The sequence below is a fragment of the Diaphorina citri genome, unplaced genomic scaffold, assembly GCF_000475195.1.
Source record: "Diaphorina citri unplaced genomic scaffold, Diaci psyllid genome assembly version 1.1 scaffold239, whole genome shotgun sequence".
Classification (NCBI taxonomy): Eukaryota; Metazoa; Arthropoda; class Insecta; order Hemiptera; family Psyllidae; genus Diaphorina; species Diaphorina citri.
The window spans coordinates 239093-251589 of NW_007377676.1; the positions used below are offsets into that span (position 1 = coordinate 239093).

At 37.1% G+C, this 12497-nt stretch overlaps 1 protein-coding gene across 1 annotated transcript; it reads right to left on the reverse strand.

Annotated features, from left to right (window-relative positions):
- LOC103506500 (endoribonuclease Dcr-1-like) lies at positions 1-11413 on the reverse strand. The gene is made up of 7 exons (XM_026821540.1): positions 11183-11413; positions 9044-10003; positions 7087-8863; positions 3823-6234; positions 2374-2937; positions 818-1345; positions 1-594 (listed from the first exon to the last, which is right to left on the reverse strand). Exons 2-7 carry the CDS (start codon positions 10001-10003, stop codon positions 275-277), a joined length of 6561 nt encoding a protein of 2186 aa, XP_026677341.1. The 5' UTR covers positions 11183-11413; the 3' UTR covers positions 1-274.
- Between the last annotated feature and the right edge of the window lie 1084 nt (positions 11414-12497).

Genomic DNA, 12497 nt, shown 5'->3' on the forward strand with positions numbered 1-12497 from the left:
TGCTTTTATGAAAACTGAGAGATGAGAGGTATTCATATAATGTGGATTCCTAATGCTGCATCCAGACTATATGGATTTTGACTTGGGCAAGGAAATACAACAATATTATACTGAGGATAAAATTCCATACCTCGGCTGGGATTAAACCCAAGCCCTCCTGTTTTTCAGTCGAGCGTCTTGACCACCACACCACCGAGGCAGGAAATATGCCAAAAAAAAACAAAGTCAAAATCCCCATAGTATATGTATGAATGCAGCATATCTTGTTCAATTTTTATTTGACGTCAGCAGGCTTGGCCGATTTCAAATGTTTCAAAGCACATTTGGCAGCTGTGCACTTGGCAATACAATAGTTCCTACCGATCCCTTTGTAGGATCCTTTTCCAAATACTTCGACGGTGACCCGAACCCTTCTGCCGTCTGCTAGCTTTTCCGGTTTGGAAAAGCGGGCGTTCTCCGGTTCCAATTCAAGAAGTTCCCGGATGGGTGACTTGGGAACGCTCACACTCAGCCTTTCGATTTCACTTTTCATGATTTCGTAGTAGACTTTCCACACCGTGTCTAGGGACATGCCAGAGTCGAGGTAGATCGCTCCTGTAAGAATTAAAAAACGTAGATATAGGTTTACAGTTTCACACAACACATATTGAAGAACACAAGTCGTGAAGACTATTATTGGTGCTCTCTAAATAAGATCATTGGCGATATGAATATAATTTAAATGAACAGTTTGGCCACTAGATACCTAGTACATTCTGACACTCACTTCATCATTAATATTAATCTAGGGGAAAAATAAGCATTTTAAATAACTCACCCGCTACTGACTCAAAGAGATCTCCCAATGCCTTGGGAACTTCAATATCCTCTGCTTCATCACATTCTCCTTCCATGAGATAATATTCCTGGTTCAACGTAAAGTCATTCTCAGCTTGCATCTTTACAAAGCGTTGAATAACTTCATGAAGTCCTGGAGACAAATGCTTGAAGAAGTGATGGAATCCTAGTCTAACAGCCAATGATGCAAAGATAATGTTGTTCACTAGAGCGGAACGTAGATCAGTCAAAGTACCAGGGGAATGAGCCCGCTCATCCTCATACAGATGTCGAGTTATCAAGTAATCAAGAATCGCGTCCCCGAGGAATTCCAGTCGTTGATAGCAATCAGTAAGCGTGTTCAAGAAGTATGAAGCATGTGTCATAGCTTGTAGTAGGTAGCTCTTATCCTTGAATCTGTAGTTGATGCTTTCTTCGAATTTATCAAATCCGTCCAGCAGGACATCTAAATAGGTTTGTGCGTTATCGATATGTTTATTCAATGGAGATGGAGGGCATTGCAATATACCAGAGAGAGGATAATTGAGCCAGGAATTCCTGCAAGGGGTGTATTCCCCCTCCCGTCTCATTGAAAAGGAAAAACAAGGATAGTTCTTACCTATTCGCGAGGAATTGAGGATAATTGAGCCAGGAATTCCTGCAAGGGGTGTATTCCCCCTCCCGTCTCATTGAAAAGGAAAAACAAGGATAGTTCTTACCTATCATAAGATGCAATCATAGACTCGAAAAGATGGACAAAGTTGGCTGATGAAATTTAATTTAAGTTGATTAAATTAAATTTTAGTCCCTATTAAGACTAAGTAGATGCTACTTTATTTTGAAGGCTAATTTCACAGTTGCATTTGGCTTGTAAGAAAAAAAAAACTTAGGTAGGTGTCTGATTGGTCAACTGTTTTTGGTACCCGAGCAATGAGAAACTGGCCCAAAATTTGACCGTAGTACCCGGACTCCTTTCTGAATTCCAGGTCTTGAAAAGTTCTCGGACGATGTAGAGCAGATGATTGGAAGAAGACCAGGACTGTACTGGAGAATTTGCTGGAAGTTCATCAGTCCCTCTTTCATCATTGTAAGTATCTTAAGGAGTGTCCATACATGGTTGACAACGTCGATCAATCGATCGAGGTGACTTTTTGATGATGCATCAAATTTTAGTCTCGTCAAAGCAACCAATATTTAAGGTGTGTCCACCCACAGTCAACCCCGTCGATCGACATCGACTGAAACCGTACACTGCCTCGGCAACAAAGATTCACCTCTTCACTTCGTCTATCGACGATGTTAACAATGTGTGGACACAGCTTTACAGACCTCATTCCAAAAAAAAATACATAGCAAAAAAAGAATCATTTCAATCTACCTCGCTGGCGTAGTGATCAAGGCGCTCGCCTGGTACACAGGAAGGCGTGGGTTTAGTCTTTCTAAATTGATGCCATCATTAGCGTTAGACATGGTAAGCGCTTGTAATAGAATACTAGGAGATGGGCCGGTGTGGTTTTCCAGATCAGGTTGGAAGTCAAAACTGAAGTCAGAGGATACCAGAGAGATGTTTGGATTCAGGATTCGTGACAGGAGGGATTACCTTGAGTCCAAGCCAGGACATGAACAACAAAGCTCCTCTTGGGCCACATTCTATCAAGTAAGCACCTATGAGAGCTTCAACACAATCAGCAATACTTTTATCAGGTATAGAATGTTGAGTAACAAGATTGTAAGGAACAACGGATTGTACATTCATATCCACGGTACAATCGAGATCAACACATTTCTGCTTGATTATTTCTAAAACTTTTTCGGGTGAAAGTTCTTTTAGATTTGGAAGACTCAAACAATTCCATAAGCTGGCTGGAAACCCTGCTTCTATCAATGCTGTTTCGAGATATTTTGGTACAAAATAACCTGGAGGTAACCAGTTGTCTCTTGGTTCAAACTTTGTGGCTATCATGCTTTCTCCAAATACTTTCTGTTTTCCCAGCTTGAATAGATTATAATTGCTAACTTGTTTTGATCTCAGGTGACTCAATTTTCCTTCATGAACATTGGGATAAGTACAGTATAGAAATATGGTGATTGCATATTTGAGGAAAGAATCTCCAATAGTTTCTAGTCTTTCTAATGAAAGACTTGTCAGTCGAGTTTTCTGTACACACTATGATGTTTTTGTCCAATGCAGCTTGAAATAGTTCAATTTGATACTCCTGAGGCATGAAACACTTCCGATTGACATGTTCACTCCAATGCTTTTTCTGAACTTTCTTCTGATTCATCTGAAATGGAGAAAAAAATGTAACAACAAATTAATCATATACCTAAGGAAGAGAGACACATGTCAGGTAGGGTGGGGCAAAGGCTCACACTTTTTTATTTTCTATTACTACAGTATAGCGAGCTATACTAGTTTTCTGTGATTTTTGTATTTTTTCTTTTTTGACTTACAAATATAATTTTGTTTTCTTCAAAATGGTATTTGATTTGACTGAAAAAAGTTGTTCAAAACTGAAATATTGATCAAAAAATTAAAAAAAAAAAAAAAAAAAAAAATCATCATCAGTGTCATCAAGGCAGTTACTCTAAACTTCTAATGATGTAACAAAAATAACAAAAGAGATCCTCCCTAATCGATGCTCCTGTCAAAAAAAAAGCTGCAAGTAAGTGGTCGGTGCACTTCTTGCACGATTATCTATTTATCCCAAGACATCAAGAAGACAAGATCGGATCACTCGATGATACCTATTCAAGAAATTTTGGTGCCAGTGCCACAGTGATGTCATTCTTCTGAGTGGATATGCAACCCACGACATCCGGACAATATTCACATCACCTTATAATATCAGAGACTCTCTACAGTCTCTACATACCGCGAGCTTTAAGAGAACTCTGATCTCTAACTATCTCAAAAAATTCAAACCACAAGAACGTAAAATTATGAAGGTAGATAGTAGATAGGTATATATATATATTATATATATTTTTTTTTTTTGTCATGCCCAAGTCTTTCTAAATTGATGCCATCATTAGCGTTGGACATGGTAAGCGCTTGTAATAGAATACTAGGAGATGGGCCGGTGTGGTTTTCCAGATCAGGTTGGAAGTCAAAACTGAAGTCAGAGGGCGTACTTGTATTTCTTATGATACCATGTTCACACGATTTTCCAGGAGATTTTGGTTCAGTCTTGACATCTTTTTCTACAGAGCCATAGGTGTTGAGTTTATTGATGTTTTCCAATATTTCTGTAAGTATTGCTGTGTTCTTCGAAGGGTTAGAAGCATTGTCGAAACTTTGCCGAACAATATGAACTGGTTGATTTTCTTTGATGGTATTTTCAACATCAATTCTATTCTTTATGAGCTCCAACTGTCCCTCATAAAAAGTGAGCTTGTCTTGAATGACTTTTACGAACTCAGCCTTGCTATTGATGTGATTGACATCAATTTCTTCCCAGAAGAAATTTGACTCAATCCAATCCTGAATTTTTAGAGCACTCTCTTCTTCACCTTCACAAATAGCTTCAGCGGAATATTTGCCTTTGAACTGAATTTGTAAAGTATCTTCTTTCTCGTTCTCTCTAAAATCATCCTCCACATCAAAATCAACAGAACTCAAGTCATCATTGGAGTCTTCGTCATCACTAAACATTGGTGGAGTCATGGGATAAGGTTTACATTCCACACCCGCAGCCATTTCATTGGACCAAGTTCCGATTTCCACCCATGGTTCTACTCCTTGTGATTCAGTCTTATTCTCATCAGATTTGATTTTGTCCAATTTTTCTTCGTCTTCATTCTCCTGTTCATTTCCACTATCACACACGGTTTCTTTTTTGTCAACTATTTCAACTTTGGCAATTTCAGTGCAGATTTCATTGACAGCTGAGTCATCTTCTTTGGTATCGTTCACCTCTGTATCATCAACGATTACATCATTTGCATCCTTGGTATCCCAGCCATACTTTTCTTTCAATTTCTTCATCTTCCAACCAAAGTTGAACGGTGGCCATTCCACTTTTTCATCTAGGATCACTTTGCCCAGGCCAATTTCTGAAGCAACAGCTGTTCGTATTTCATCTGCTAACAAGAGTGCATTCAAACGATACAAAATAGAAGGAAGTGACACAGACTTACGCCACAGTGAAGCAGGGAAAGGATGAATCAAACACAGTTCTGGTACTAACAGCTGCTTTTTCCCGAGACTTTCTCTGATTTCCCTCCTGGTTTCTTCACTGGTTGTTGCAAGGTTGATGCCTTTTCTATTGACATATCTGGGTGTTAGGAAATTTAGTCGACAGGATGTATGATCAACGTCCAATAAAGGCTGCTCAAGGTTTTGTATTTGCAGGCCATATTTCAAGGAATAATATTCTTCAAAGGTCTGGTAAGTATTTGTACGACTAGGAAACATGGACCTAGGATGAACGTTTGTCATTATTTCAGCAACATAGAAGTAAGTAGGTTCGAACTGATTTCTATACCATGGCATGACTACGGCATCACGAAACTTGCTCTCATCAAATACAAAGTTTTCCCTTTCTTTTTCTGGAATATCCTGAATGACATCGTTGTGGTGTTCACTGATCAATGTCATGAACTTCCAGTCTATAACGATTTGCTCGCTATCAGATACTGTAGGAACAATGAAGTAGGAGTTCTCTGAGCAGTTTGGATCAAATAACATGAGATACTTCTTCAGTTTTAAAACTTTTGTAAATAAGTAGTCCATGAAGATGAGTGTGTTTGACAAATTCTCTTCACTCAGGACCACGTTTTTGTCAATAAGCTCTATACTGACTTCAACTTCTCCACAACGAGTGAATATGGGAAACGAGCAAACTTTTGGAATGTATTTGGTTGTCAAGATAGCTAATCCCTGTGGTGAATTCTCTGGTGGATGTATCTTGCGACCTCTTTTGTTCTGTTCATCAGGTATTGGACAGGTGAGTTTCATCTTTACAGCATAAAGATAACAAGGAGTATTCACACTTGGCCGACAGTTGGTAAAGCAAGAAGCCATACGTTTATGATAAAACTGACGACGTTTTGTTGAATCAGGATATGTCTCGATTTCGGGAGTTTTAGGTACAACTGGCTCTGTGTTCTCGTAGAGATTGATGAATTCCTTGGTAACAGGCATCAAATCATTATCTAGTTCTTTCAATTCGTATAATACTCGACAAGCCTCCATAGCTGCTATTCTCCATGCAAGGAGTTTAGTTGGCATTTTGTGACCAGTAACACTTCGTTTGAGAGGAGAATTGATAGGTAAACGTATTGAACAAGTAAACATGATACTGTCATCCTCTTTGATTTCACTGATCGTGATAATTGGAGCAAGTCTTGTAAATATATCACTTGGTAGTCTAGCACAATATCTGTTCACAATGAATATTGCATTATCCATGGTCACTTGAAAACTCCAACAGTAGGTAGATACCTATGTACATAAAACTATGTAAAAAAGAAAACTATCTTTCAACTAAAATTTCCCCCCAATGCTGCAAAATGCTCAATCAAGCAATGGGGTGTAGCTGTAGGGTAGGTAGGTAGGTACCTACGTAGGTATTGAGAGAAAAGAAATAATAATATTCTATTACGATTTCATTTGACTCAAATCCCCAGGACCTCAAAGGTATAATTTTCAAGTCTAAAAGATTGATCGATAGGCGGTTTACCAAGGTTTTTAATTACGAGGAATTCATACTCTATGTGGGGCAAAATCCAGCAAGACGGGATTGTCCAGATAGTCACCCGTCCGCATTCCAACCACGCACAACGTTCTTTAACTTGAGTAGGTAATTCGTTAGGGACCAATGTATTGTATTGAACGTACTATCGCCGCTGGCTTCAAAAGATTGAAAGTCTTACATAATCCTGTGACCACGGAGAAAATGAGAGACCTTTAAAGGTGTGTCCAAACATGGTCGACCGGCAGTCGATCGACGAGGTGAATCTCTGTTATCGAGGCAGTGAGGACGGTTCAGTCGACATCGATCGACGGCCGCGGTCATAATTTGGTTACTTTAGTAGCAAATCTCAAGTGTGGACACATATTGAGAATTTCTATAGTTCTATCATTCAACTTCCATTATCCATTATAATAACAGAATCTTTTGAAATACGACTTACTAATACGTAAGAATATAGTGTACGAGTATATATCTGATGTATCAGTAATATTATTGGAAGATGTTTAGGTATGCATATTACGAGAAAGCTGAAGTGTGTAGGTATCAACTACCGAACTAGCTGTCGCCTAACTGTGAGGTTGTCTGATCCAATACCACTGGCCAAATTGTAAAATATGACAAAAACTGATGGTATCTGTATATGCCCTTGTGTCCTCTTTGATTTCACTGATCGTGATTATTGGAGCAAGTCTTGTAAATATATCACTTGGTAGTCTAGCACAATATCTGTTCACAATGAATATTGCATTATCCATGGTCACTTGAATCAGATTTTCCTTTTCTTTGTCACTTTGAGGACAAAAGGGTTTCACACACAGGGAAAATTTATCCGCTTCAATCTCTTCTTCTGATTTAGGAGCTTGATTGGTACAAAATTTGAGCAATATTTGATTTATTAATTGAAACCTTGCAATCTTATTTAGCTCGTGGCTTATTTCTGAAGAGCTAGAGAACATGACGAAATAAGAATCATGTAAGTGAGATGATTTCTTCAGCCCCGCGCATTTTGACTGTACGTATGTTTTGTACGTAGAACATGGTTCAAAACGAATGACTAGATTACACTTGGGCAAATCATAGCCTTGTTCTAACAAACATGTACCAATGAGAATATTACACTCCCTTGTGCGAAACTTCTTCAACACATCTTCAATTCGTTTCGAATTATCACTTTGTTTTTCGCTTTCTTGAAGAAGAATAAATTGAGGTGTTAGCCACCAAAATTCAAAGTCTACTTTCCTGAGTTCACTGACAATATTGAATAGCACACGCGCTATCATATCAGATTCAACTATCAACAATGAACAAAACTGTTCGTAATTATCAAAAGAAAAGCAACTGGTTCTTACAAATTTAGCAAAAGACATGGTGAGCTTGGCAGGTGAAGTGGGTTTATCACCAATGGCTGGTACAGCTTGTGTATTGTTGCTGTGCCCTCGATCTCTTCCAACATAAACAAACGTATCTTTCATAGTTCTATCCAAGGAATTTTCATCTACATCAACTTTGGAAATTTTATCCCCTGTTATCTTCAATGCAATTATATCTTTGGAGTCCAAAATGATTTTCTTCTGTGTCATTTCAGTGAATAGTTCATCATCTGGTGAACAATATGGTTTATACTGTTTGAATATTTCTATCAGTCTCAAAACCTTAGGGGATACAAACTTATACAAAGCTTCTTTTTCATCCATTGTTTTGAAAACATCTTCACAAATTTTCCTGATTTTGATCATTTCAGTTTGCAAAAGAATTAACAAAAGAAAATGTCTTTCATAACAGGCAGTGGTTTGTAGTCTATGAATTTTACATAGGATATGTAATGCCACTTTATCAGCACACCAAGGTCCCATTGTTCTTAGTACTAGTAAAAATTCATTGACCAGATTTAATGGCTCCTCACTGGGATCTGGAATGTTTTTCACTTCATCTTCAAATTCACCATAAATATCCAACAGGTTATAATTGTGCTCTTGAAGATAGTCAGTTAAGTTCATGATGCTATTCTCAAGGATTTCACTGAGAGATGAGTAGGTTACTTCTTGGTTCTTTTCAGAGTGCTCTATCACTAATTCAGTAGATTTGGAACAGTACCTCAGATTGGCTAGAATATCATTTGCAGTTTCAATAGAAGCATTGGTCAATTCTTGCAGTTTCTCAGCACATGCTACAACTTTGCCAGGATTGCTTGTTCCCTTTACAAAAAGAGGCAATGTGAAACCAATTATTCTCACTTGCTTCAGAACATCTCCAAAAATTGTTATTAGTTGCTGCATACTATGGCTTTGTGCTAACATCAAGTGACATTCATTCAACATGTCCGAGGAATTCCAGTCGTTGATAGCAATCAGTGAGCGTGTTCAAGAAGTATGAAGCATGTGTCATAGCTTGCAGCAGGTAGCTCTTATCCTTGAATCTGTAGTTGATGCTTTCTTCGAATTTATCGAATCCGTCCAGCAGGACATCTAAATAGGTTTGTGCGTTATCGATATGTTTATTCAATGGAGATGGAGGGCATTGCAATATACCAGAGAAGTTTGTAGTCTATGAATTTTACATAGGATATGTAATGCCACTTTATCAGCACACCAAGGTCCCATTGTTCGTAGTACTAGTAAAAATTCATTGACCAGATTTAATGGCTCCTCACTGGGATCTGGAATGTTTTTCACTTCATCTTCAAATTCACCATAAATATCCAACAGGTTATAATTGTGCTCTTGAAGATAGTCAGTTAAGTTCATGATGCTATTCTCAAGGATTTCACTGAGAGATGAGTAGGTTACTTCTTGGTTCTTTTCAGAGTGCTCTATCACTAATTCAGTAGATTTGGAACAGTACCTCAGATTGGCTAGAATATCATTTGCAGTTTCAATAGAAGCATTGGTCAATTCTTGCAGTTTCTCAGCACATGCTACAACTTTGCCAGGATTGCTTGTTCCCTTTACAAAAAGAGGCAATGTGAAACCAATTATTCTCACTTGCTTCAGAACATCTCCAAAAATTGTTATTAGTTGCTGCATACTATGGCTTTGTGCTAACATCAAGTGACATTCATTCAACATGAGAACACTCACTTGTTGTACATCTAAGAAGTTACATGTAAAGAGATCAATGAGGATTTGGCTACTAGCAACAAGAACATGAGTCTGTTCAAGTAATTCTGAAATGTCATCTTTGTCATTTACAGAATAGAGATGATTTATGTTTAGATCTGACTGGTTCTTCATGAAAGCACATTGTGCAAGGCCAGTTTCTGCAGACTCTATCACAAGTAAAATGATATTCTTATTTTTTCTTACTTTGAATCCAAACTCTTGGATCACTTTTAGACTGATGAAAGACTTGTCAGTCGAGTTTTCTGTACACACTATGATGTTCTTGTCCAATGCAGCTTGAAATAGTTCAATTTGATACTCCTGAGGCATGAAACACTTCCGATTGACATGTTCACTCCAATGCTTTTTCTGAACTTTCTTCTGATTCATCTGAAATGGAGAAAAAAATGTAACAACAAATTAATCATATACCTAAGGAAGAGAGACACATGTCAGGTAGGGTGGGGCAAAGGCTCACACTTTTTTATTTTCTATTACTACAGTATAGCGAGCTATACTAGTTTTCTGTGATTTTTGTATTTTTTCTTTTTTGACTTACAAATATAATTTTGTTTTCTTCAAAATGGTATTTGATTTGACTGTGTGTATTGGTAAATGGAGAAAACCTTCAAATGGAAAATGACAAAAAAAACGAAGATTTTCAAGCTTTTGGAGTAAAATCAAACAATTTTGTGGTAAAAATATCTCGAAAAATCGAATAAAAACAGAAAATGGCACAAAAAACCATTTTAATTTTTTCCATATTTGTTTTCCCATAGAAACCATGTGCATATTTTTGCCCCAATGTTAGATATTTTTTTGAAATGATGAAATTAAAAATCATCCACTTAGGTACATTTAAGTTGAAGTAATAATCTTGAAATTAAAAGCACAATTTTTATTACATCCTGCTATTGGTTTAATTAAGAAAGCATTTAAATTTCACTTGAAAAAATCATTTGAAAATTTTCTAAAATTAGATCAAAAGATGATAAAACAATTTTTCCTTGATATGAACCCATTCCTCTTGCTGGAGCATCACTAAACTGCATTGTGCATGTTTAAACAAAAAAAGCCAATTTTCTATGAAGGTTTCAGGTTGATATCTATCACCGTTTTCTCAAAAAGTGCCTGCGTGCCTTTACCCCACCCTACTCTAACATAAGGCTTTTTGTAAGACTTACAAAACCCAGGAGTTATTTCCTTATCTTTTGTTTGCTTCATCTCACACAATAATCTTGCCTTGTCTCATAGCTTGTATGATCAAACATGCTAAAATCTAATGATGAATGTACTCAATTTGTCTCCAGTAAATTGTCAATGCACAGAGTATGATGGGCAAGACCCTTCTTTGCTATCCAATGGGTTAAGTATGACCACCTAAATTTGTTTCTCATTTTATAATGTACCACTACATTTACCCGAGTCAAGTTTGGCAGTAAGAAAGCTAGAATCAGCTAGAATAGCTAGATCATAACTAGAAAATACCTTTCTTTACAACACTGGCCATTTTTACCATGAAAATAAAAACTTTTATAATCATTACCTATTACCATAAAGATTAATTACCTTGATGGATTGATTTGTACCTTTCCCTAGCTATTCTTTCAAGCAAGCCTTTGTTACAATCTTCCAATGGTGAGATATTCCATGTTGTGTTGAAAGAGCTTGGTAGTTATTCCTGGGGATGACTATTGATAATATCACAACTGGATAATCACGAGATCAAGAATATTGAATAATCACAGACGTTTTACACCCGATAAAACATCAAAAAAGAACTTTCAGTCCACAACTTTCCACATTTTCAGCCATTTGTTTACATTCGGTCAATTTTGGAGACTTGAATTTTTAAAATTTCCCGCCTGTGCCATGAAGCGCGCTGCAAGTTTGCAGTGTGTCACCGGCTTTGTAGTCCAGTGAAGAGGGGTAACATTGGAACGCTTTGGAGTCTTTGGACTTTTTATGGCAATTTGGTAGGTACCTATTAAAATACACTTTTTACTTTTGAAATTATGAAGGTAGATAGCTAGGTAAATACCTAAAAATGTCTGGACTGCTCTTTTTAAGAACTAAAAAAAAAATACTACCTAGGTATTTTTAGTTTACAAAAAAAAAAAATTCACCTGTTATTATTGTCTCATCAATGTATTCCATATGTCGATAGTCTTATGAGGTTTAGTTTAACACATGTGTCTGATGTTACCTAAGCGTTTTTCTTCTCTTCCATTTTCTCTTTTTTGTCAGGCTACAAAGAAAAGCTTAGGAAGGATAGAAACGGTGCTCATCCGTTCCGGATGTTTGCAATTTGCGATCAGCATTGTTGCTTTGACTTTGTTGAAAGCGATGCAGAATGAGATTTCTATGGAGCCCATTTCCTGAGGTTTTCCAGTCAAAATAATATCCTTCAGTATAGTGGACCCACATTTCCCGTCGACTTTATTTTGAAATACGACTTACTAATACGTAAGAATATAGTCTGTATCAGTAATATTATTGGAAGATGTATTAGGTATGCATATTACGAGAAAGCTGAAGTGTGTAGGTATCAACTACCGAACTACCTGTCGCCTAACTGTGAGGTTGTCTGATCCAATACCACTGGCCAAATTGTAAAATATGACAAAAACTGATGGTATCTGTATTCCCTTGTAATTTTAGACCGGATCTAGCATTGTCTTTTTTTTCGGATCGAAGGACAGGCATAGCACTAGATATTGTTACAAAAGAAGAATCCATATTTCATATCACCCACTATATTTTTTCTCAACGAATGGATTTCTCCAATTTCTCCATGTTCCCGCATAGGATACACAAACCATAAAAGTGAAACTGAAAAGAGAGAAAAAGAAGAAAATGTTTGTATTTCCTCTGAACACCAAAG

Excerpts from the sequence above, each read along its gene's own strand:
- LOC103506500 (XM_026821540.1), bottom strand. The coding sequence starts at position 10,003 with ATGAATCAGAAGAAAGTTCAGAAAAAGCATTGGAGTGAACATGTCAAT. Across the intron at positions 8,864-9,043 it reads ATAGACTACAAACTTCTCTG|ATTGCTATCAACGACTGGAA; the intron begins GTATATTGCAAT and ends ACACGCTCACTG. Across the intron at positions 595-817 it reads TCTCTTTGAGTCAGTAGCGG|GAGCGATCTACCTCGACTCT; the intron begins GTGAGTTATTTA and ends TAATTCTTACAG.